General features: G+C 38.2%; 1 protein-coding gene across 2 annotated transcripts; it reads left to right on the top strand.

The window, feature by feature from the left end:
• The first annotated feature begins 8,077 nt into the window (after positions 1 to 8,077).
• On the top strand, positions 8,078 to 12,609 carry LOC110922022 (F-box/LRR-repeat protein At3g26922-like). 2 transcript variants are annotated; one of them, XM_022166352.2, is made up of 5 exons: positions 8,078 to 8,247; positions 8,514 to 9,604; positions 10,201 to 10,392; positions 11,821 to 12,270; positions 12,365 to 12,609. In XM_022166352.2, the coding sequence occupies exons 2-4, from the start codon at positions 8,651 to 8,653 to the stop codon at positions 12,262 to 12,264; spliced, it is 1,590 nt and encodes a 529-aa protein (XP_022022044.1). In that variant the 5' UTR covers positions 8,078 to 8,247; positions 8,514 to 8,650; the 3' UTR covers positions 12,265 to 12,270; positions 12,365 to 12,609. The 2 variants fall into 2 exon arrangements, with proteins under 2 accessions (XP_022022044.1, XP_022022043.1); XM_022166351.2 differs by having other exon boundaries at positions 11,821 to 12,609.
• The last annotated feature ends 14,616 nt before the right edge of the window (positions 12,610 to 27,225 follow it).

The following is a 27,225-nucleotide window of genomic DNA, read 5'->3' as shown; positions in this document are numbered from 1 at the left end:
TGACAATCAAGGCCATGTTTGCCTAAGTCTCTTACATCACTTGGTGAAGACAAGTGTTTAGTATAATACTTTTTATTTTTAATCTTTTGCACTTTTTATTTGGTTTTGTATTAATGACTTTAATAACTAGTTACTTATGTTGAAGGTGATCTTTCCTTATCGTTTGTCCGTGGTGTCTTGGCGTTATTTTACTGTCTATATAAAATAAAAGATTTTCACCATTCATATCTCCACGGTCTATATGGAGGTATGTTGGCTACCTGGTCGGGGGTTAAGGGAACGGTTTGGTAAGGGTCTTGCCCTTGTTCAGCGTTTAGAGGTCCTGCTTGGGACCTGGGTCAAATTTAGTAGGATCTCCTTCAATGCCCATAGGTATTGGATGGCGGGGATCCAAACTCTTTGACCCCCTCATAAGTTAACTACTATTAATACTATAACCCGGCTATTTAGGACTGTATCCCTGCTGACTCAGACTACTTAGCCGAGCGTAACGTCACCGCCGAAAGCGGGGCCTACCACAATTTGCATTAATAACTTAATTCATTATCTTTCAATAATCCGACCCTTTAGGATTGTACCCTTGCTGACTCAAACTACTGGGTTGAGGGTAACGTCGCCTTCAAAAGAGGGGCCTACTACAATAACTAAGATAATCTCTTAAACAAGTGCAAAAGTGCGAAAATAATCAAAGGTTATACTAACACACGTGTCGGATCCAAGTGATTCATCTTGTCTATCTGTTTTTATTTTATTTTATTTTTTCAGCATTTAGTTAGTTTTTATTTTTCTTAGTTTAAAACATTTTTCTCACTTTTTGATTTGATTAGACGTTGAGGATAAACCGGTATTAAAAGCTCTTGTGTCCTTGGATGACCTCGGTATCTTACCAACACTATGCTACGTCCACGATGGGTGCACTTGCCCATATGTGTGTTTAGTGTTAGTAAATATCGTGTTTTATAAATTTAAAACTTGGCTAGAAGTGTAAAAAGGGGCTTAAATATACATCAAAAATATATTACACTACACACGCATCAGCTTTCAACATTGAGCATACTATGGGGTTGCCTCCTTTTTCGCCATAAATGGTGACGTGTTTCCCGCTCGGAGATGTCAGTTTTATCTCTTTACGGAAGCACACGACCTTTGCATGGTGTCGAGATAGCCAATCCATCCCAACGACTACTTGAAATTCTCCCATCGACATCGGGATTAGATTTATCAAATATTCTTCATCGTCAATGCTCAGTTTACAATTTTCACATACATCACAAACAATAAAGCTTTTATTATTACCTATCTCTACTTCTAAGGGCATAGGTAATTTAGTTAGAATAAATGAAGGATGTCGAATAAATCCATATGAAACAAAGGATTTATTCGCACCCGTATCAAATAACACACGTGCAGGAATTGAATTTACAGCAAATATACCTGAGACCACGTCAGGTTCAACCTTTGCTTCTGCGGCGGTTAGTTGAAAAGATCTTGCCTTTGCTTTAGGGGCTTCACCTTTCGGTTCCTGCCCATCCTTCTTTCCAACCGATTCCGGGCATTCCGACTTCTTGTGACCCGTTCGATAACAATTGTAACAAACCGTCACTTTCTCCGGGCATGATATAGCCATATGTCCCGTCTTCTTGCATATGGGACAAGGCTTATCCTTGTAGCGGCATTCGCCTTTATGACCCTTCCCGCAGATTCTGCAACTTGGCGACCCGCCTTTCGTATCAGATTTCCTTGCGCTTTCGTTTGTTCGTGCCTTCTTAGTAGGGCTTGGATTCACATCCTGTGCTCTCCGTTCACCCCTTTCGATGCTCTTTTTCGGTTCGATCTCCCTTTCCCGAGCAGCATTTATACTCTCGGTAAGGGTCTCGTATTTGGAAGGGGTGATAAATTCCCTATATTCGGCACTCAACATGTTATGATAGTAGTATATCTTTTGCTCTTCGTTCGTCACTAGATCGTCACAAAACTTCATCTTATCCATAAACGTTGCCGTAATCTTGTCTATGGTCTCATTTTTGTGCCTAAGTTGCATGAACTCTTCCTTGATTTTATTCATAACCGCTTTGGGGCTATGATGCTTCAGAATTGGCGTCTTGAATTCTTCCCAAGTCATGACCTTAGCAGCTTCAATACCGATCTCTCTCTTCTTGTTATCCCACCAATCTTTCGCTTGATTTCTTAGTTGACCCGTACCATAGGCTACATAGTCATCTACGTCACAATGGGTCCTCTCGAATACCCCTTCAATATCACTTAGCCATCTTTGGCACACTATTGGGTCAACCTCTCCATTATATATTGGTGGTTTACAAGCCATGAATTCCTTGTATGAACAAGGCTTTCGTCCTCCATGCTTTTCCTTTGCTAAATTTGAATCATCTTCTAGTTTCTTGATTCTATCTTCTACCATTGATAAAACTGTATTTTGAATTCTATCAACGAAGCCTGACAAACTGTTTTCGATCGCCTTTCCAACCTCTTCGGCAATCACTTCCCTCATTTGTTCGGTGACTCTTGGCACCGCATCATCATTACCTCCATCTGCCATCTCTATTTCTGAAATGTTTACATAAGTTGTTAAACATTCCATTTATAACACATGTTTTTACTTGTTTGATTCAATCAAGTTCATAACTTGATTTAGTCGCTATTGCTTTGATTCAATCAAGTTCACAACTTGATTTAATCGTTCTTGCTTTGATTCAATCAAGTTCACAACTTGATTTGATCGTTCTTGCTTTGATTCAATCAAGTTCACAACTTGATTTGATCGTTCTTGCTTTGATTCAATCAAGTTCACAACTTGATTTGATCGTTCTTGCTTTTTGCATTTCTTGTATTTAAATGAGCTTACGTGCTCTTTTCATGCATATTTGTTCATCTCTCATTCTTTACGTAATATAAAATTTATTAACAGAAGTTAGTTCTTACCGGACGGTCGATCAAGCTTGAACCGAACACTTTGTAGACAACCTTAGGCTCTGATTACCAACTTGTAACACCCTAAATTTACCCTTGATTATATATTTTTCTTTTAACAAAATATGGTTTAAGTACTTGACTTTCATTAACGAAATTCATAAGTAACAAAGACCTTAGTCAACTAATGACTAAGTTAAAGCGTTTTATAAATTTGTTTAACATGTGTTTACAACCCATACACAAAGACTACAAAAGATCTAAAACATTGCGGAAGCTTCAAAATGGAGTGTTCGGTTCTTCATTTAATCACTTGATCGCCACCCGTAAGATCCACCAAATTACCTATGATCAAAACCGTTAAAATCATTAGTTTTGACGTTGATATATAATATAATCCCAAGGTTTAACAAAACATTAGAAATAACAAAAATATAAAAGTTATTCTGGTTCCACCGTAACTTACGGTGTCACCGTAAGTTACGGTGAGTCCTGGAAATCTTTTGGTCCACCGTAAAACAGTAGTGAACCACCGTAAGTCCCTGATCTCTACCGTAAGTTACGGTACCACCGTAACTTACGGTAGTACCTGGAAGTTCATGTTTTTGTTTGGTTTGGGCATTACACCAAAACCCCAACCCTCGGATTTCAGTATTCTATGCTATCAATACATTAAAATCTGGTATTTCTAGTATGTTATATAATAACCAATATCAACAATCAATCTATCACAAACCGGAGCATTAACCATGCCTCACTTGATCATCCGACCCGTTTGGCTCGTCTACGGAATTTCTTCCTTTTGACGACTACCAACGAGTTTTAACCAACTTTTGACCAATTATTCAATATAGCGATATCATCGCCTAAATTCATAGCAACCTTTATTCTAAAATTTAACTATGCATATTATAATGATTTAAATTTACTTAATGTAACGGGTCAAGTTACATACCTTTAAAGCAAGCCCTTCAAACGTGCGTCTACACCGGCTTGCCCGCTCGATGCCCCGACTTCCTTTCCTATAGAGTTCAATCACTTTAGGTTTAGAACTCTTTGTTTCACTTGCATACGCACATTTCGTCACACATCATAATTATGCGTTTTTAACTTAATAATTCGGTTTTAAGCCTTTTTTGAGGCATTTCAACAAACACTATATAGGCAGAATTTTCATACCCTTCATATTCAAGTTCATAGTTTACTATTTAGCTAACTCAACATCAATAAAGCTCTCATATAGCATGTAAACACCATATTTTTCTGAAATTACTTTCTATGATCAAATTACACTAGAATAATCATTCTAAACCCTAGTGTTCATCTTTATCTTGTAAAACCCACAGCCCACCTTCAAGGTGTTCATGGAATTTCCTGAATTTGGACATGATTTCACATGTAGTTGTTTGGGTTTCACTTCTAGACACTATATCCTCCCTAATCTAACCAAATAACACACATGCAACATCTAGTTTTCAGATTTTCCAAAATCATGAGAATTTCAAACGAAGAATTAACACGAATTTTTACATACCTTGTAACCCTCTTGTGATGAGGATCACTAATCTATGTTTAGATTTCGTTTTTGATCAGATTTGAGCCTTCAATTTGATTGTTTTGTGAGGTTAGGGTTTTTGGAATGGGGATGTCGCCCCCTGCTTCTTCTTGGTCGACCAACACTTCAATTTTTGGAGTGTTTGGTTTATTTCTAATTAAGTTTCAGATTTTAACAACTAAGGTCCCTCTATTTTGTTCCACATATAGTTTGGTAGCTTTTAATCACCTTATAAGCTATTTTTAGACTAGTTAACTAACTAGGTTAGAATTACTAGTTAGTAAACCCCCATTTATTTATGCTTTATAATTATGATATAATGTTTTATATTTTCGGGGTGCTACAAAAACCCTCCTAATTTTCTTTTAAACCACATACTCAATAGTGAAAACCCCTAATTTTCTTTTAAACCTCATACCCAATAGTGAAAACCCTAATTCCGTCCGTTGGATTCTAGTCTGTTTATATAAACAAAACTGGAGCTTCTGTTTTTCTTTTAAACCCTTCAAAAGTAAGAAATCAGCCAACGAGAACCCCTTCAAATCCAACCAGTAGTCTTAGTCTTACCGTCGTCTCCTCCGTGTTTCTACTAGTCATTCTTTAGTACGTGGTTCTTTATTCTATTAATTAATTCTTTCTTGATTTGTTCCGTATTGTTTGAAAATAAAGTGCGATTCTTTCATCATTTTTTTTGTCTATAAAATAAGAAAATTTCAGTGGATGTCAAACCAAATTAGATGTTTTACATTCTGTTGTGTTGCAGCGTTTGGGGGAAAAAATGAAATGGGTTCTGGAGATAGATTAAGTGGCTTGCCAAATCATCTTATCCATAAAATCCTCTCCTTTCTTGATATCAGTGAGGTTGTTGAAATGAGTGTTTTGTCACGCAGTTGGAGGTCAATCTGGTTAACAATGCCTTATCTCAATTTCTCATGTGGGGCCACATTGCCAGAGTTTTCTAAGTGTGTTACCAATGTATTGTCTAGGAGGGACAATCAAACATCTGTGTATTCGGAATTCATTTGTCGGGGTTATGCGTTGCAGCACGGTCGCCTTCAATCAGAGTGCATGTTGTTGTGTCATTTTTTAAATATGTGGTTGTAAAAAACAAAGTTATTTTCCTTGTTTGAAAAGGTATGCGACTGTTGCCTTTTGGAGAATCACTCATGGGTTGTCGGTCCCTGACAATCTCATTTATTAGGAACAGTTGTCAAAAGCTATAAAATAGTGATTCCCTTTTTCTTTCTGCAATGGCATTTAGTGTCACTAGGAGCAAGTGTGGAGCACCTCCTGCTTCGAATGGTTTTGTACATCATGTCTTAATATTTAAAGAATTAGTTATTCTTTCCATTTGTTATTTTCGACATGACAGAGGAGAAAATGAAAAATAAGTCCGGACTTCCATGCTAATCGAAAATAAGGGGTATAAAGACTACCGGTGTGACATTTACACTATTTTTCGCGTCGTGGTGTATGCATCGACCTTGAGCTTTTAAACTCGTAAGTCAATATTTCAGATCTGAAAAACACAGATCTCAGATTTGAGCACCAACAGATCTGAAAGTGTAAATCTTGAGCTTCAACAGAACAAAACAAATCTGGTAATTTCACCCTAGTAGATCAGATCTTGAAAAACCTTCATGAAAAACTCAGATCTAGAGATTAAGTAGGGAAAAACCGTGATGTGATGATCTAGGTTTTGATACGGTGGGCGCCAATGAAGAAACACTGATTCACCAATGGTTAGTTAGACTCCTACAATGTCTCAGCAAACTCTTCCAATGCCTCAGGCAGACTCCTCCAATGACTCAGCAGACTCATCCAATGCATCAACAGACTCCTCCAATACTCTAAGAAAATACTTTAAAATATTTAAAAAATACTAAAAATATTTTTTTTATATTTTAAAGAAAATTTACTTTTTTAAATTTATATACGTAAAGATATCTTGGCTAATTTTAAGAAAATACATAAAAAAAATTTAAAAAAATACTTTAATAAAATATTTAAATTAATTTTTTTAATTATTTTTTTTTAAAATTAAAAAAATATTTTAAATTTATATACGTAAAGATATCTTTAAAATACTTAAAAAAATACTATACGTATATAAATTTAAAATACTTTACGTATATAAATTTAAAAAATATTTTTTTAAATTAAAAAAAATATTTTTAGTATTTTTTAAAAATATTTTTAAGTATTTTTTTTAAATATTTGGAAGAGTCTGTCTGAGGCATTAGAAGAGTCTACTGAGGCATTGGATGAGTCTGCCTGAGGCATTGGAGGGGTCTACCTAATCATTAAGACACATGTCACTTCCATATTTAAAGACGCATGAGGGGTCTTGAAAGAGGCATTCCGCGCATTTGAATCCGTGATACCCCTCTTCAAAGACTCATGAGGTGGCTATTTTGGTAAGTCAAACTTTTTCTTGGCTACTTTTGTAATTTTCTCTATTTTAAAACCCATCCTAACCCATCTTGACTAAATCCCCAGCCTATTCTGACTTATTTCCTTGTTTAAAGAGGCTCAAAATAACCCAAAATATCATGGTTGAGTTTTTGTTGCCACCCCTAATTTTGATGATAACATTGTTAGTAGTTTTTTTTTGTTTGGGTTTTTGATTGGCCATGTTACATATGAGGAAGAAGAAGGGAAGGGGTGGGGTTTAGGAATGGCAATGGGCCGGGTTTGGGCCGGGTATTGGTAATCCCAGGCCCGTACCCGGTTGTAATTCTTTGTCCCATACCCGGCCCGTTACCCGTAGGGTATATTTCGGGTAATTACCCGTCGGGTATCGGGCATACCCGCGGGTACCGGGTATACCCGTTAATTTCTTAAAAATACCCGTTGGGACAAATGTGCAATTTTTACTTTGATGTTTATATAATTTACTATTTTAATGACTATAACAAATGAAAATATAATTAATAACTTACATATCATATTCAGACCATATATACTAAACTAAATTAAAACGATTACTTAATTAAGTAATTGTATCAGAACCACCTAATTGCATAAAACATCCACATAATAAAAGGTGATAGCTTTCATATCCAATATACATGCTCAAAAATAAGTTATATGTTCACTAAACACTTATCAAATACATATCCACATATGAATATAGAGAAAGTAATAAGTATATGTAATAAGTTTATATATATGGAAATCTATAATAAGATACTTTCGGGTATTATTCGGGTAAATGGGCCGGGTAAATGGGCCGGGTATCGGGCGGGTATCACTAAATCCCATACCCGTACCCATACCTGAATTTTTTCTATTTTTAAGCCCGTACCCGGCCCATACCCATTGGGCTTCGGGTATACCCGGCCCGTATGTTTCGGGTTTCGGGTATACCCCTCGGGCTTGGGCTTTTTTGCCATCCCTAGTGGGGTTGGGGTTGCCGGGTTGGGGTGTGTATATTTAAATAAAGGTGGGGCCCACTTAATTTAATACGAAGGGTATGTTGGTCCTTTTATATAGAGTTAACGGAGAAAACTAATGGACATCATTCACTCTAGAGACTATCTGAGTATCGGTATAATTTTCAAAAGTTATGTGTTATTTTACAAACTATTTGGGCACTTTACTCCCTGGTTAAAAATCGTTTCAACTTTTCAGAAGGGGAGAAATCACGCCGCTAATTCGCCTCCACCGGCTGCCGTTGATCATCAACTCGACATCTCACACCCGATCGTCTTCGCCCTCTGCTTGTGTCATTTGAATCTGAAACTAGAACATTCCCTAAAGAGGTCAGTCTGTAACTGTCATTGCTTATTATTCCCGTTTTCATTTGTTCCACTATTTAAAATTGAAGAACGAACTGCATTACAGAAAGAGATTTCATAAGAATTTTCCTGGTGAATCACTTTCGATTACATTGCAGATGATCTTTTTCTATTCTTTGTGATTTAAAATACAGTTATACAGATTCATCCACCACCCTCTAGGGCAAAAACAAAAAGTTATTAATATAAGTATATTAATAATTTTTTTTTTTTTTTTTTTTTTTTTGCAGTAGAAAAAGCATGATGGTGAACAACTTTTAAAGAGAAAAGGTACAGGCAAAGACAAAGATGAACCCTATAATTCTGGTCAAATCCACAAGATAGGTTTTGCCTTATATATGAATGTGAGTTAATATCAAGGTAAATAATGGATCCTAGGCATGGTAAAATGAGAATGAATGTAGAAGGTGATAGATTAAGTAGCTTGCCAGATGATCTTATCCATAAAATTCTCGCTTTTCTCCCCATCAAAGATGCTATTGAAACTAGTGTTTTGTCATCGAGATGGAGGTTTATTTGGACTTCAATGCCCTATCTCAATTTGTCAAGTGAGGATTTCTATACATTGCCAAAGTTCTCCAAATTTGTTACCCATGTTTTGTCTCGCCGTAACAATTTAACAGAAGTGTATTCGTTGAAGCTCACTTTTCGTGGAAAGGCGAGCCAGGTGTTTGTCAAGAGAATTCTGAATTATGCATTCTCTCACAATGTCCAACAACTAAATGTGGTATGGTTGGATGTGAATAGTAATATGACGTTTCCTCTATCTCTCTTTAGTTCTAAGTCTCTCAACAGTTTGACAATGCAAATTGTCAAACGAAATCATTTAATGGAAACATGTTTGACGTCAATTTCGGAGCTCCCAACATTAACAACATTGGATCTTCATTCAGTCACTTTGTGTGATGACGAAGATGACAAATGCAGTGGTATTTTCTCAAAATGTGCAAACTTGAAGAATCTCACATTAAGGGATTTTGCAACGGAATCGGATGGTTTGAGTATCTTTCATCCTCGTCTGGCTAATCTCACACTTGAAAATGACAACTTTGTGAAGGTGGTTAATGTGGTTGCACCTCAACTTGAGAATCTCACTATCAGATATTGTTATGCGGAGCATGTGATTTCTTCACCTCACCTTGCCTCCTTTCTCTATGAAGGTTATCATCCTTTGAATCTATCTACTGATGGTTTCCATTCTTTGGAGAAGGCGGATGTAGGTATTTCCTGTTTACAAGGAACAAATGCTCATCCAATCGTTTGTCTGCTTCAGCATCTTCGAAGTGCCAAGTTCCTTACTCTTAACCTGGAAACTGTTGAGGTATTATTTTACAATGAGTTTTAATCTAAATAACTACTTTCATAATTCTGAAAACTACAAAAAGGTTGAAACTTGAAACAACGCATTCTAAAAAAAGAAGCACATTGAGTGTGCTTACATGGGTAAGACTGCTTCTATCTGGACTGCTCTACTTACAAATGTGCAATGATATATAAGGTGAAATATTTTTTATAGCCAATTTGAGTGACCCAAAATCCTAAATTAATGACCAAACTAAGGAAAAAAGGCCACATTTATGTTTTAATTGATTTGTAGATAAAATTATTGCAACTTTGAGAGATATGTACAATCACGACGAGATGTTCGAGCAGTCCAAGGATGTCGGGTAAAAAATTGACCAAAGGGCTAATTTGTGGTTTTTGGTTGGTCAAAGTGGCTATATATGTGACTTTCCCTTGTTATGTTGTATCTCTATAATAGGCTTTTTGAGTATCACTTATGCTGATGATTGAAAATGGGGAATTCTTGACTAGATATAAAATATTTTTGTTTATAATTTTGTACACATAACTATGAGACTGCATTGTCTATTTTTGTTTTCTATATATAACTTTGGCTTATAAATTTTTCTGCAGACTCTTTCTTCATCCTTGGATCTAAACCTACATCAACCTTCTCCGTTTGTGAACTTAAAGAGCTTAAAGATTTACCCACTAACAACATACTCGTGGAATCCAGCATCCAAGAAAGTAGCTATATCTACCGAACTCAAAAGCTATTTGCTAGATGGTTCCCCTGGGGCCACCTTCACAATGGTCTTACGTGAGGTATTTCTAGGCTTTTGTCTCTTTTTACGCAGGATGGCAATATAGTTCAATTTCCGTACTTCCAACCAATTCACTTTAGTCATTACGCATTTACGCATAATCACAAGTCACAACACAATTTACATTTGTAGTTTTAAGTTATCATCTTTCTTAAAAAAGAGATAACATTGCGAAATGTTCCTTTAATTAAATTTTGCTGGCAAACTAAAATCACAACTCTAGATATTTTAATTAAAAAATAGACATAGAGAAGAAGACTTGTGAGCTATGAAGCACGGGGACGGCTATGAGCCTCTAGTACCCGTCCCGGGGACAGTTTGGGGACGGAAACGCCACGGGGACGGCTGGGGACGTTTGCAAAACGTATCCTGAAATCGAGGGACGGCAACCAAACGTTTCGGGGACGGCAACCAAAGGTATCCATTGATGCCGGAATATCTCGCCGGAGAAACCACAGCTCTGGTCATTCTGCAACTAAAGAGTCTCGCCGGAATAGTACTTCTGTGTTGGTAAAGTAGGACTAATGCTGGAAGATGAGAAAGAATGGGTGCGGTGCTCTCAATTTTGTAGGGTTTTTAATAAATTGTCTTTTTTTCACTTCACACCCTCTGGTTTTCTTTTATTACACTCTTAGCACTAACTTTTAAGGAAGAGTTTAGTAAAAAGTTTGCTTTTTTTTCCATTTAACCCCTCTTTCTTGACTAGTATACATTTGCTCCCTAAACTTTTAAGTTTATAAAAATAGCACAACGTTTAAGATCCTACCACATTATACGGACTTTGTTTAATATATTTTTATTTTTTTATATTTTTTTGCCGTACCTTTGCCGTACCCGTATCTTGGATTTTTTAGTTTTGCCGTTCCCCGTACCCGTTCCCGTTCCCGTGCTACGTAGCTTGTAAGTCGAGCAGTTCTATTTGTGGTAGAATTGCTTTTTTAGGTTTATGCATTCATCTAGTGGAGCCTACGCACTACATTCATAAAATGTTTCATGGTTTGATTCGGTTCGGTTTATTAGCCTTAACCAAAATCGTAACCAAAGTTATCGCTTAATCTATATTATTAACCGTTCGGTTAATCAGGTTTATTAGGTTAATTTGTTGGTTTTCGGTTAATCGGTTCGGTTAATAACCAAAGCATACTTGGGCTTAAGTTTTTACTTGGAAATACATCAAATGGAGGTATAAATACATGAATTGGATGTATAAATGTAAAATGTATGAGATTGAGGTGTAAAACATAAAATACATGAATGGAGGTATAAAAACTAGATATATATAAAAATATGAATGGTTCAGTTCGGTTAATTTCGGTTCGGTTTTTGCTCACCCTACTTCTACTGTGTCCTAAAGTTTACAGATGTTTAACTTACGATGATAAGTGGAGAGCGTTTCCATGCTTAGTATAAATTTTATAATCTCATGCAGGAGATTGAAGCACGTAAGCTTATAGCCAAATTAGGGGTGCTTTTAGAAAAAGAGAAGGATAATACCAAGACCAGCAGTGCTTGCGTGGAGCGAGGGGAAGCACCAGTCGAAAGCCATAAACCAAAGACGGAAAAGAAATTGAAAATTGGGGGGAACGTTGCGCAGATCAAGGGCTATTGGGAAGATCTTGGTGTTCAGATTGAGCAAAGGAATAAAACGGCGTGTCTCTTTCTTTCAAAATTGCAACGCATTGAACGACTGCTAACAATGTTGCCTGCATCAAACAAGGCTAAGATTCAACCATGTTTTTCTACACTGTGTGCAGAGGTTGACAATGTCATTAGTAAAATAACAGATTCTATGAAGGTCCAATGCGATGAAAATCAAAGTCGTTCGAGTGTCTGCTTTCGTAAAATTGCTACAACATTGGGATCGTCATCTTAGCAAATTGTAAGTTCTTGGTTTTCATTATACTCGTAAGTGATGATTATTATCAAAATGGCAACTGTTGGTGCCGCATTGTTCTTTTTTGTTCTACTTTCAGGTTCCAAGTTTTTTGTTATTAGCGACTTGTTACACGAATGTAGTAGCCAACTACCTGCTTGCGCAAATTGGAATGGTAAATTTTTGAGCTTCTAGCACCTACCAACTCAGTTGATTCAAGGATAAGCATTTTTGTTGCTTTAGCGCATAATTAAGATGATCAAGTGACTTGGTTTATAATTACGTTGTATGCTTCCCTAGTGGATTATGAATGGGATTGGAAAACATCTTCTTTGTACCTGCTAATTCCTCTTACTATCTATATGATGTTAACTTCTTCTGACAAAGATTTTACAACTAGGTGAGTCGGGTCGGGTCAAATAAATCATAGCTATTAAAGATACTTATAACTTCTTCTTCTGACAGATTTTATTCACAAATCAACTTAAATTACAAATACCCAAATGTTACTAACTAATTCACCTAAACTGACTAGGTTAGGCTTAAGAAAATGACAGGGTTAATCATTTTATATATTGAATGACTTGAACAAAGGGCGAATGCTAGTTAAATTACCTAGTGTTATCAAACTGGTGCGTTGCGTTGGGGGATTCTCTGCGCTACGCGGCGGTAATTTGGTCAGTATCGGTTCGTTTCGTTTTGGTATCGGCACTCGTTATAGCAACCGAAAGAGGAAAAGTAAATATGTAAAATTGTGACATGACCCAAAAAATATCAACACATGATTTACATTGACTGAAAGCAATTGTTCGATAAGAATCGTTTCGATTCTTCATGGTACCGACACGGTACCGGCACCTGTATTGCCTATAATAACATAGTAACACTCTATTTTGAATGCAACTTGGCTCTCGATAAAATTTATACCGGAACGTCAGAAAAAATAAGTAAAATCGCATATTTATTTAGTCTTTTTTTTTAAGTTAACAAACGCGAGTTATCAGAGAAAAATCGTATCGCATATATTTGACTTTTGAAAAAAAAAAGAAATCAACTCTGCCTCGTGGCGATTTTAAATGGTGAAGCTGCTATTCCTTACCCAGTATTATTTGCTCATCTCTGACCACGGGTTTCATACGGACAACATCATTAACATACAACTTTTTTGGTTGATTTTCTTTCGATTATTTTTTACTGTTTTTTACATTTTCTTTTTATTTTTGTTAGTGGTTCCGTGTGCAACGCGCTCGTAGTGATTTCAAAACACATGTAAACACAGACTAAATAACAAAAGAAGTTTACTGCAACATGGCTAGGGTGATAAACCTAGTTATAAAAAACAAAAATAGGGTTGACCATAACCACAAGCACAATACATATCCTTAAAAGTTTGACTTGAAGCAACAGAAGTCAACTTATTTACTTCAAAGTTTAACCAACCAACTACATACTCTATAAATCACATCAATTAAGGCATAAAACTAACCCTTTTTTAAGTACTAATGTTGGAAAAAGAGTGTTTTTGTCTTTCTTTTGTATTTTCAGGATGAAATGAGCTCAAATTCACAAAAGAAGCAAAAAGACAACTAATTCTAGCATAAATACAAGAAAAGGAATAAAAGTAGACTGCCCGGGCCCTCAACGGCATCCTCCAAAGCAAAGAAGAGAAAGCAGAAGTCTGAACACGCCCCGTGCTCAGCCAGCACGGGGCCGTGCCCAAGAAGCAGCATAAAAGACAAACTTATAGAAGCTTCCATTGCCCACCACGGGGCCGTGTCCAGCGGGCACGGGGGCGTGGCAGGCGCATTAATTGTAATTGCGAATTACAATTAATGAGGAGAGAGAGTGTCAGACGGGCACGGGGGTGTGTCCAGCGGACACGGGGCCGTGCCCAGCCTTCTGTTCAGCCTATAAATAGGAGTGCTTGATTTCATTCCATCTCATCCCTTGGCACACCACCTCTCTCACACTCCATCCACCACCCACCACCACCATAACACCATCATCCACCACCATCATCCATTGTCCATCGTAGAGTGTGTGAGTCGTCTCGGGATCCAAGATTGATCGTAAGAGTTCTTGACAATCAAGGCCATGTTTGCCTAAGTCTCTTACATCACTTGGTGAAGACAAGTGTTTAGTATAATACTTTTCATTTTCAATCTTTTGCACTTTTTATTTGGTTTTGTATTAATGACTTTAATAATTAGTTGCTTATGTTGAAGGTGATCTTTCCTTATCGTTTGTCCGTGGTGTCTTGGCATTATTTTACTGTCTATATAAAATAAAAGATTTTCACCATTCATATCTCCACGGTCTATATGGAGGTATGTTGGCTACCTGGTCGGGGGTTAAGGGAACGGTTTGGTAAGGGTCTTGCCCTTGTTCAGCGTTTAGAGGTCCTGCTTGGGACCTGGGTCAAATTTAGTAGGATCTCCTTCAATGCCCATAGGTAATGGATGGCGGGGGATCCAAACTCTTTGACCCCCTCATAAGTTAACTACTATTAATACTATAACCCGGCTATTTAGGACTGTATCCCTGCTGACTCAGACTACTTAGCCGAGGGTAACGTCACCGCCGAAAGCGGGGCCTACCACAATTTGCATTAATAACTTAATTCATTATCTTTCAATAATCCGACCCTTTAGGATTGTATCCTTGCTGACTCAAACTACTGGGTTGAGGGTAACGTCGCCTTCAAAAGAGGGGCCTACTACAATAACTAAGATAATCTCTTAAACAAGTGCAAAAGTGCGAAAATAATCAAAGGTTATACTAATACACGTGTCGGATCCAAGTGATTCATCTTGTCTATATGTTTTTATTTTATTTTATTTTTCAGCATTTAGTTAGTTTTTATTTTCTTAGTTAAAAACATTTTTCTCACTTTTTGATTTGATTAGACGTTGAGGATAAACCGGTATTAAAAGCTCTTGTGTCCTTGGACGACCTCGGTATCTTACCAACACTATACTACGTCCACGATGGGTGCACTTGCCCATATGTGTGTTTAGTGTTAGTAAATATCGTGTTTTATAAATTTAAAACTTGGCTAAAAGTGTAAAAGGGGCTTAAATATACATAAAAAATATAACACACTTCACGCACATCAAGTTTTTTGCGCCGTTGCCGGGGACACAAGGATTTTAAGAAAGCTTAAAATCAACGGCCTAATCAGTTTTTCAAAACCTTTTTAAAACGCGCGCAAAATTTTCTGCATTTTAGTTTAGTTTGCATTTACAGTAGCCTGAACACGGGGCCGTGCTCGCTGAACACGCCCCCGTGCTGCATATTTTTAGTTAGATACCCAGATACAGAGTCTGAACACGGGGCCGTGCTCACTGAACACGCCCCCGTGCTCAACGTGACCAGTAACTTTAATTAAAACGCCCAGATACAGACCCTGAACACGGGGCCGTGTTCACCAGACACGGGGCCGTGTCCAGCTTCTGTTTTCGTCTTTATTTTTGTTTTCTGGTCCCGAGACTCAGTTGTAGTCTGTTGAGTATGGATCAATACTCAGGAGGTTACAACTACACCTATGATGAGGATGATTATAGGGGTAATTATTGCACTAATTGTCGTAACACACGCTCGGTTCAATATAATAACTCATATCAACCATCCAATTCATACAACTATTATGAGGAGCCCAGGTACGAGCCATCAACTTCATACACATCCTATGAAGACCAAAGGTATGAACCTCCTCCCTCATACTCATATTTTGATGAACCAAGGCATGAGCCTTCATACTCATACTTTGAAGATTCAAGATATGAGCCACCACCTTCATAGTCTTACTATGAGGAACCATGGCGTGAACAACCCACCTCATATGAGTACTATGAAGAACAAAGTTTCGACCCTTACCCATCATATACTTACAATGAAGAACAATGGTGTGAACCATCTACTTCATATGAGTATTATGAGGAGCCATGGATCGAACAACCGGATTCAAGCTTTGAGGATCCAAATTCTTTTTCTCTCACCGAAGTGACCAATAGGATATTAGAACACATTAAAACTATCGAACATTACATGAAAGAATCTCGCGCAAGGGAAGAGGAATCCCGCGCAAGAGAAGAATTGAATAGTAATAATAACGTAGAGATAGTTGAAAATGTAAAAATGGAAGAACAAGAAAGTGAAAAACCGACACATGAGTTAAACAATGAAAAAGGTGAGTCCGATAATGTTAAAATTCATGAAGAGTCTAATTTTGAAGAAATTAATCTCTTGTCACCTACTTTCGAAAATCATTGTTTAATAACCCCTCATGCCAAGTTTTTAAAAGAGTTAAACACTAGTGCTAAAATCAAAGAAATAGTGAGTGTTAAGTTAACTAATGATCAAACTTCGCTAATAAAAGAAGACCCTTTTGAAATTAACATTACACCGGTTCCATGTTTCTTTCAAAATTCATTTATTAGTAATATCACTATTGATAAAGATCTTTGTGTTAACATAATGCCTAACTACATTTTTGAAAAATTAAGTATTAGTGATTTTACTCCACTTCAAATACCCATTTTTCTATCCGATCGAAAAGTGATAAAATCAATCGGTGTAGTTGAAGATGTTTTGGTTCACACAAATCAATTGGTAATCCCAACCGACTTCGTCATCCTTGATGACGCCCCCTAGTCTTGGGAAAACTTTTTGTACAAACTCATAAAGCATTGAAAAACCGGAAATTCAACAATCTACCTCTTCAGTTAGGGGCATTCAAAAGGAGCATAGATCTTGAGCGTTCAATGAAATATCCTTTTGGCAATAATGACCCCCTAATTGAAGATGAAGCTGAACCACCCGATACAACTAACGAAGAAGACCACTTTGTCGAAGAAGAGATAGCCTTAGAACAAACCTTTAAGGTTCTTAATCTAGATGAGCCACAAAATAAGGTGTCTTCTAAAGACCCACCCATTGAGCTCAAAGAACTTCCTAAAGGTTTGGAATATGCTTTTCTAGGCAAAGATGGTAGTTTACCTGTAATTATTTCATCTAAATTAAGTAACGTAGAAAAAGAGAAATTAGTTAACCTACTTAAAAAACACAAAAACGCGATCGCTTGGAAGCTTGTAGATATTAAAGGAATAAGCCCTTCCATGTGCACGCACAAAATTTTAATGAATGATGACTACAAAACAGTAATTCAACCACAACGAAGAGTGAATCCCAATGTTCAAGAAGTGGTTAAAAATGAAGTCATCAAGCTGCTTGATGCCGGACTAATCTACCCTATCTCCGATAGTCCGTGGGTAAGTCCCGTTCAAGTAGTCCCGAAGAAAGGAGGTATGACGGTAATAGCTAATGAGAAAAATGAATTAATACCAACGAGAACCGTCACGGGATGGAGAGTTTGTATAGATTATAGGCGATTAAATGAAGCAACAAGGAAAGACCACTTTCCTTTACCCTTCATTGATCAAATGTTAGAACGACTATCCGGTCATAAATTTTATTGTTTCTTAGATGGTTTTTCAGGTTACTTTCAAATACCGATAGCCCCAGAAGACCAAGAGAAAACAACTTTCACATGTCCCTACGGAACTTTCGCATATCGACGCATGCCATTCGGTCTATGTAATGCGCCTGCAACATTCCAACGTTGTATGGTGGCCATTTTCCATGATATGATAGAAAAGACAATGGAAGTCTTCATGGACGACTTTTCCATCTTTGGAGACTCATATGACCAATGCCTCGATAATCTTGAACGAATGCTATCCCGATGTGAGGAAACTAACCTCGCCCTTAACTGGGAAAAATGCCATTTCATGGTAACAGAGGGAATAGTACTCGGTCACAAAATCTCAAGCGAAGGAATGGAAGTTGATCGAGCAAAAATAGAAACTATTTCTCGATTACCTCCTCCATCCTCCGTAAGAGCAATCAGAAGTTTCCTAGGGCATGCCGGATTTTATAGAAGGTTTATCAAGGACTTTTCAAAAATTTCAAGGCCTCTAACAAAATTACTTGAAAAAGATGCACCCTTCATCTTTGACAAGGAATGCAATCAAGCATTTCTAACCCTCAAGGAAATGCTAGTCAATGCACCTATCATGATAGCACCAGATTGGAAATTTCCTTTCGAAATCATGTGTGATGCAAGTGACTTTGCTGTTGGAGCAGTCTTGGGACAAAGAAAAGAAAAGCATTTCCACCCAATCTATTATGCTAGTAAAACTCTTAATGATGCACAAGAAAATTATACAACTACAGAAAAAGAATTACTAGCAGTGGTGTTTGCTTTTGATAAATTTCGTTCTTATCTTGTTCTTTCTAAAACTGTAGTCTATACAGACCATGCATCCATCAGGTACCTCTTCAAGAAACAAGACGCAAAACCCCGTTTGATCAGATGGATTCTACTCCTCCAAGAATTCGACATTGAAATCAAGGACAAAAGAGGAGCAGAAAACACTGCTGCAGATCATCTCTCACGCTTAGAAGACCAAGCTTTGGAAACGACCAGAGACGAGCAAATCAACGAGAAATTTCCCACAGAATCCTTGGAAATGATGGAGAGTAGACAAGAGCCATGGTATGCCGACTACGCTAATTTCCTAGCTAGCGGTATAGTCACCAAGGGATGGCCACATCATCAAAGAAAGAAATTCTTTGCTGATGTAAAGCATTACTTTTGGGAAGACCCCTATCTTTTCAAAATGTGTGCCGACCAGCTCATCCGAAGGTGTGTCCATGGTAATGAAGCACGAAGAATTCTCCGTCATTGTCATGAAGGTCCATACGGAGGACATCATGGTGCCGCAAGTACCGCACGAAAGGTATTTGATTCAGGATTTTACTGGCCAACCATTTACAAGGATGCACAAAACCTGGTAAAGACATGTGATGCCTGCCAGAGATCAGGTAATATTTCTTCCAAACACGAAATGCCTCAAAATGGCATTCTCGTTTGTGAAATCTTTGATGTATGGGGGCTCGATTTCATGGGACCTTTCCCGCCTTCAAATGGAAACAAATATATACTTGTGGCAGTCGATTACTTGTCTAAATGGGCGGAGGCAGAGGCTCTTCCAACAAATGATGGAAGAGTAGTGGTAAAATTTCTGAAAAAACTGTTTTCTCGCTTCGGGACACCAGAGGCTTTGATAAGTGATAGAGGTACCCATTTTTGCAATCATCAACTCGAAAAAATATTAACAAGGTATGGGGTCTATCACCGGGTCTCAACAGCGTATCACCCTCAAACAAATGGGCAAGCCGAAGTGACTAATCGAGGTTTAAAACGAATACTTGAAAAAACCGTAGGAATAAATAAAAAAGAATGGGCCGACAAATTAGACGATGCTTTATGGGCTTTTCGAACTGCTTATAAAACCACTATAGGCACAACCCCATATAAGCTTGTCTATGGAAAAAGTTGTCACTTGCTAGTAGAAATAGCTCACAAAGCCTACTGGGCAATAAAAACTGTGAACTTAGACTTAGAAACTGCCGGTAAAAATCGATTTTGTCAAATAAATGAATTAGACGAGCTAAGGAATTATGCATATTCTAACTCCGAAATTTATAAAGAAAGAATGAAAAATTTACATGATAAATATATTAAGTCTAATGAATTTCGGGTAGGAAATCAGGTTCTATTGTTTAATTCACGACTTCGATTATTTCCTGGCAAGCTAAAATCTAGGTGGTCAGGACCTTTTTCCGTCACCCATGTTTTTCCGCACGGTGCAGTAGAAATTAAAACTCGAAATGGGATACCATTCAAAGTCAATGGCCAACGGCTAAAACTCTACCGAGGATCCATTGAGGATGAGGAAGAGGAGATCTCACTTCAAACGGTTAACGAATAAACTCATACCCGGCATGTTACGAACAGGTAAGTGTACGTTTAAAATCGGTAAGTCTTCTAACCATTTTCGGAAAAAGGGGCATGCACACGAGCACAAAAAAAAAATTCAGAAACCTTGCCCGGCACGAGGCCGTGTCCGCTGGACACGGGGCCGTGTCGAGGCAACTGTCGGGATAAAACCCTCTTTTCACAACAGTTACCTCATTCCACACGCCCCGTTTCGCCGAAAACGCTCTGGTTCCAGGCGATTTTCCGCAGATTTCCGACGTCACTACCACGTTTAACAACATCAAGGTATGATTCTATCATCTCTAGTAGTTAGATTAGTTACTTGCATGTAGTTAAAACATCAAAAATTGGGGAAAAATCTAGGGTTCTTCGTGATCATCCGGATCGGACTTCAAATTTTTGATGAAATCTGTTAGTATTAGTTTAGATTAGTGTAGTAGAAAGTAAATAAACATGTATTGTTGATAGATTCGTTCGATTTCCCACTAAAAACCCAAACCCTTGTTTTTAAACCGAAAAACACGAAATTGGAAGGGTAAACGGTTTGTTTTGGGAAAAATGACACTTAGGGTTTCATTTTCGGAGGAAACCGCTACTATTGGGCTAAAAATTTTCAGGTTTTCGAAACCGGGACGAAAAATGAAGTTTTTGGGTTACAGACGCCTGGACACGGGGCCGTGTACGCTAAACACAGGGCCGTGTCCAGCCCACTGTTTGCAGTTTCACCCCAAATATCTTTGTTTCGTACTAACTTTTGGTGTATTCTTTCAGATGTCAAAGTTCACAAGGTTCAACGCAAGCGAACTCGATGCTAGGGCACGATATGAGACACTCCAAACAAGACCCGAGGAGTATCCTAGGCGAGCATGCACGGACCTGTTAACCATGGTGAACCAGCTAGACCGATTCAACAACATCGTGACAGGGCCACTAGCAGTTGCATTGAACACTCGGCTTCGGTCGGTGCATCAATGCACCATGGAGTTCTACAGTACTTTCAATTTCACCTCGAGGTGTGACCCGTTTGACAATGAAGGGGTTGCATTTCGGTGTGGCGGGACAAGGTACTCGATCTCCATGGCACAGTTTGGAGCTATAATAGGACTGTACGGGGAAGAAGAATCAGGGAATGAGGAGAATACCGGGGGATTACGAGACTTGGATGCAACTGAACGTCAAGCCGCATGGGCTCAAATAGGTGAAGGAATCTACAACCCTAGCAGCACCAAGAGTACCAAACTGAGGGACCCGCTTTACCGCTACATTCACAGGCTCCTAACTTACTCGCTGAACCAGCGTCACGACAGTAGTGGTGTTGTAGGGTTGAAAGATTTGGTTGTCCTTCACTGCATCCACAACCAGAAGCCTCTCGATGTTCCATATCTCTTGTTACGAAACATGCACCTCAATCGCCTTGCTCACGCTCCTACGCCTATCTTCTTCGGGGGATGGGTGTACCGTCTTTTTAAGCATTTCACGAGAATCCCAAGGTCCTTTGAAAGGAGTCCATGGTCGGGACGAGTTGACTACCACATTTGCCGAGCCATGAACTTACTTTATGAGGCGGAAGACGGGACGGTGAGCTTCCAAAGGACACAAGGCTATGCATGGAACCCACAAGAGGCCCTAGTTCTCCACGCACCACCTCCCCACTACCAGTACCAACCCCATGGTGATCCGGGTCAATCCTCCTCACAAGGAGGCGGTTTTCCTAACTTTCAAAGCTTACATGATCTTTTGCAGGAAAACCTCATGTGTACCAGGAACACCTACAACCTCGCCAACAACACATACCACCGGGTTGGAGCTATTGAGCGCAACATCAACGATATACAAGATGATATCGGTAGCATCCGGGAGTACATGGCGGGGCATGGGGATGGAGGTGATGATAGCGGTGAAGACATGGACGTTTGAAGGAACAAGGGGCAGGTTGGTGATGAGCCCACAGGTTTAAGTACCCCTCTCTATCGAACAATTTACGGCCTGCGTGCCGCTTGTTGAACAATTTACTTTCTTTAACTGTTTTTTTTTATTTTCGTTTTATTTTCACTTTATGCCTGGAGACAATTGACGTTGGTAAATTAGGGTGTTTTATGTTTGCTTGGTGTGGTATTGAGTGATTAAACAGGTACAATGCAAGGGTTAGAGTGCTAAACCTTAGCACTTGCAGCCCCAAAATGGAGAAACCGGGAGACAAAACCTGTTTTTCAGGCTCACAGACTGTCCACACGGGGACGTGTCCAGCCGACACGCCCCCATGTTCATCTCCCAGACCTGCTGATTGGTTACTGACCTGCAGTTATTTGCCAGACACGAGGCCGTGTCCAGTGGACACGCCCCCGTGTTCATCTTCTGTAAGTTTTCATTACTGGCAGTTCGCCACGGGGCCGTGTCCAGGCTGCCAGTAACATAAATCTTTGCTTTTTAACCCACTTTTACACATTCTAATCAACCGAAAATCTTATTTTTGGGACACATTGAGGACAATGTGTAATTTAAGTGTGGGGGGATGCTAAAACCTTGAATTTTGCAAATCCTAATTACAAGCCTTACACAAAACTCTATTGGAACCGCTAAACACCCCAATTTTTTTTTTCAAAAACTTTTCGTTTTTTTACTTGTCTTGGTTTAATTTGGGAATAACAAGTTCTAAAAAGGTTATATTTTTACAAATTTACAACCGATAGCGTCGTGATAACAAAGAACCAACATAAGAAAATTACGAAACGGCATAACAAGTCTAGTTAAAAATTCGATTATATATACTTGATCGCATTAAAAACCCATTCCCACAAAAGTGAGTTTTGAGCCTTTATTGAGCATACAAATATACATCTTTAGACTAAATGCTCATTTTTCGTTTCTTGTGTGAATAGCCGCTTGGTTCTTACAACTCTAGAACTTGCCACGACGATACATTCCCGGTCCTTACCAACTTAAACCCAAGTAAGTAAGTGATGGAGGCATTAGGACTAACCATATTTTTCTTTCTACACCATTATTTTTCTTTTTTTTTACCACCTACCCAAAATCCCCCTAGTTAGCCCCTTTGAGCCTAAACCTTTCATTTCATTACCCTAAAACCCTTTTTACCCACCAAAAAACCCTTTTTTATTTTTCACCCTTTATTTTAGTAACAAGCTCGGTTTTTCGTAAGCTCGCTATTTTATGTGACTTATCAAAAAAAAATGATGAAGTAAAAAACAAACAAAAGCTATATAAAGGCTTGTTTGGAGAAATACTTCAAAATAAAAAGTCACTAAAACAAGGTGTGTCACGAAAACCGACGCTTTTTACGATTTTCGCCCTTTTACTAACCACTAACCCAACCACCCACCTTTAACCCAAGCCTAACCCTTCACCCAAAAAGTCCTCTTGATATTTACAAAGGTAAAAAGTTAAAAAGGAGGAGGATTGATTGCTTGGCAAGCCTATGGAAGGCGTAAGTTCCATGCCGCTCTCGAGTGATTCACAAAAAATTACACCTTCGGCCGAGTGTTGAGTGATCTCCCGTGAGGTATGTGAACTTGTATATAAATGGAATTTTAACAAGGCATGCTATGCCCGAATAACTAATTTATCTTGTGAAACGTTCTAAATAAATCATAACGAATAGGATTGTAAGTAAATAAAAATAAAACTTACAAAGATCTTGGATTCCCGACACTCTATGACAAGCCAAAAAAAACTTTCTCTTCTACCTATTCCATTTGGGAGTGTAAGCCACATTTAAAGAGTTTTGCTTGAGGACAAGCAAAAGTTCAAGTGTGGGGGTATTTGATGTGTGTAAAATATAACATATAAATCACATCAATTAAGGCATAAAACTAACCCTTTTTAAGTACTAATGTTGGAAAAAGAGTGTTTTTGTCTTTCTTTTGTATTTTCAGGATGAAATGAGCTCAAATTCACAAAAGAAGCAAAAAGACAACTAATTCTAGCATAAATACAAGAAAAGGAATAAAAGTAGACTGCCCGGACCCTCAACGGCATCCTCCAAAGCAAAGAAGAGAAAGCAGAAGTCTGAACACGCCCCGTGCTCAGCCAGCACGGGGCCGTGCCCAAGAAGCAGCATAAAAGACAAACTTATAGAAGCTTCCATTGCCCACCACGGGGCCGTGTCCAGCGGGCACGGGGGCGTGGTGAAAGTACAGCAGGCGCATTAATTGTAATTGCGAATTACAATTAATGAGGAGAGAGAGTGTCAGACGGGCACGGGGGCGTGTCCAGCGGACACGGGGCCGTGCCCAGCCTTCTGTTCAGCCTATAAATAGGAGTGCTTGGTTTCATTCCATCTCATCCCTTGGCACACCACCTCTCTCACACTCCATCCACCACCCACCACCACCATAACACCATCATCCACCACCATCATCCATTGTCCATCGTAGAGTGTGTGAGTCGTCTCGGGATCCAAGATTGATCGTAAGAGTTCTTGACAATCAAGGCCATGTTTGCCTAAGTCTCTTACATCACTTGGTGAAGACAAGTGTTTAGTATAATACTTTTCATTTTCAATCTTTTGCACTTTTTATTTGGTTTTGTATTAATGACTTTAATAATTAGTTGCTTATGTTGAAGGTGATCTTTCCTTATCGTTTGTCCGTGGTGTCTTGGCATTATTTTACTGTCTATATAAAATAAAAGATTTTCACCATTCATATCTCCACGGTCTATATGGAGGTATGTTGGCTACCTGGTCGGGGGTTAAGGGAACGGTTTGGTAAGGGTCTTGCCCTTGTTCAGCGTTTAGAGGTCCTGCTTGGGACCTGGGTCAAATTTAGTAGGATCTCCTTCAATGCCCATAGGTATTGGATGGCGGGGGATCCAAACTCTTTGACCCCCTCATAAGTTAACTACTATTAATACTATAACCCGGCTATTTAGGACTGTATCCCTGCTGACTCAGACTACTTAGCCGAGGGTAACGTCACCGCCGAAAGCGGGGCCTACCACAATTTGCATTAATAACTTAATTCATTATCTTTCAATAATCCGACCCTTTAGGATTGTATCCATGCTGACTCAAACTACTGGGTTGAGGGTAACGTCGCCTTCAAAAGAGGGGCCTACTACAATAACTAAGATAATCTCTTAAACAAGTGCAAAAGTGCGAAAATAATCAAAGGTTATACTAATACACGTGTCGGATCCAAGTGATTCATCTTGTCTATCTGTTTTTATTTTATTTTATTTTTCAGCATTTAGTTAGTTTTTATTTTCTTAGTTAAAAACATTTTTCTCACTTTTTGATTTGATTAGACGTTGAGGATAAACCGGTATTAAAAGCTCTTGTGTCCTTGGACGACCTCGGTATCTTACCAACACTATACTACGTCCACGATGGGTGCACTTGCCCATATGTGTGTTTAGTGTTAGTAAATATCGTGTTTTATAAATTTAAAACTTGGCTAAAAGTGTAAAAGGGGCTTAAATATACATAAAAAATATAACACACTTCACGCACATCAGAGACGATGATAGTTATTCACAAGCAACCAGACAAACACAAAATCGAAGAATGGCAGTTTCGTAAATTCCTCCTACTCAATGACCACATTTTGAAAATCTTTCTTTACGTTCTTCTACGAATGCTGCTCAGAAACAGTATTCTCAAGATCTCCGTTGTGTCCTCGAGAAAGTATCTGGCTTTGCTCGGTTTCCTACCGACTGTGCAAGCGAAGACTTCGGCTACTGGGGAAAGACTCGGGGCCAGGGGCGTACCCACCTATATCTCAAGGTGGGTGGGCGCACCCCTAGAAAAAATAAAATTTAGTGCTAAATTCCCGGTAAAATCCCGACCGCACTCCTTGAAAATTTTCGTCCGCACCCCTTAAAATTTTCGACCGCCCCCTAAGGAAAAAAAATCTTATGAATTTGTAAAAAAATTACGTAAACACTGATTTTTTTAAATACAACCTAATTAACTTTCTACTTAACTAATTAACTTTCACTTAACCCAATTAACTTTCTCTTAACCTTTAACCCAATAAACACATCATAACTCAAGCCCAACCCAATCTAATAATCTAATTTGAACTAAAATATAATAACCCAACCCACCGCAATTTCGGCCACCAAACTCACGAAAACAACATCTCATCACTATTTTGGGTATGGTTCGATTATTTTTTTGTTTTCTTGTTTAATTTGGATTTTTAGGAGAAATACAATTGTTAAAAAAGTTTGAAATTTTAGTATTTTGAAACTTTAGTCGGTTGATTTTGTTGTTTTAGTTAAAGTTTAGTGTGTTTAAATGGTTAATTAGAAGGAATCAACAATTAAAACTAGGGCTTGATTTTAAAGTTGAAAATTATGAAGTTTGGTGATGATTGTTAAGTGTTCAATGTTGAAAATTAGTTGTATATGTTACATAGAGAAAGACTTGCTTACAAAAGTAGCTCTAGATGTTTTGGAAAGATTTAAAAAAATGAAAACTCGTAAAGCGACATTTTAAATATGTCTGTAACAACGTTTGACTTGTTTTTGATAATTATATAAATTTTAGTTTGATATTCTTTTGTTTTACAAGACCCGACCCGATATGAACTGAATTTTTTTTTATATACCTAGGTGCCTAAAATCTTTAAAAATATTCAGCACCCCCATGAAAAATTTCCTGGTCCGCCACTTCTCAGGGCCGCTATTGCTCTTGTGATTGCTTCAAACACGTCCTCGTCCGACCTGTCATCCCCAATGCAAAGCACGAAATCTGGTACAATTTCTCTGTGTTTCAGTGTTGTCAAAAGACGATCTGCAACAATCCCTTTGTTGACCCCCTGTTGAAAAATAGCAATAGAAATGTCACTTTGACTTTTGAGGTCAAAGAAATTTTTCGCGATTTCTAACTGATACGGATCCTTTTGGTTTGTTAGATAATGTCATTAAGGGGTTGTTTATTTACCTCTTAATGAGGCTCTTAATGATTCAGACCTCTTACTGGTTCAGTACTTAATGGTTCAAACATTTGCCTCTGAATGGTTAAGATTTATACAGAGTCTGAATGGTTAACACTTCTAATCTGAATTGGTCAGACATTTGCCTCTGAACGGTTAAGCATTATATAGGCTCTTAATGGTTCAGACCTCTTACTGATTCAGTACTTAACTATTCAG

Source organism: Helianthus annuus, chromosome 17 (assembly GCF_002127325.2).
Source record: "Helianthus annuus cultivar XRQ/B chromosome 17, HanXRQr2.0-SUNRISE, whole genome shotgun sequence".
Taxonomy (NCBI): Eukaryota; Viridiplantae; Streptophyta; class Magnoliopsida; order Asterales; family Asteraceae; genus Helianthus; species Helianthus annuus.
Note: the sequence above shows the minus strand (reverse complement) of the source record. Positions and strands in the feature narration are given on the sequence as shown.

Coding starts and splice junctions, on each gene's coding strand:
- LOC110922022 (XM_022166352.2), top strand. CDS start 8,651: ATGGATCCTAGGCATGGTAAAATGAGAATGAATGTAGAAGGTGATAGA. Junction 9,605..10,200: donor TTAACCTGGAAACTGTTGAG/GTATTATTTTAC, acceptor ATTTTTCTGCAG/ACTCTTTCTTCATCCTTGGA. Junction 10,393..11,820: donor TCACAATGGTCTTACGTGAG/GTATTTCTAGGC, acceptor AATCTCATGCAG/GAGATTGAAGCACGTAAGCT.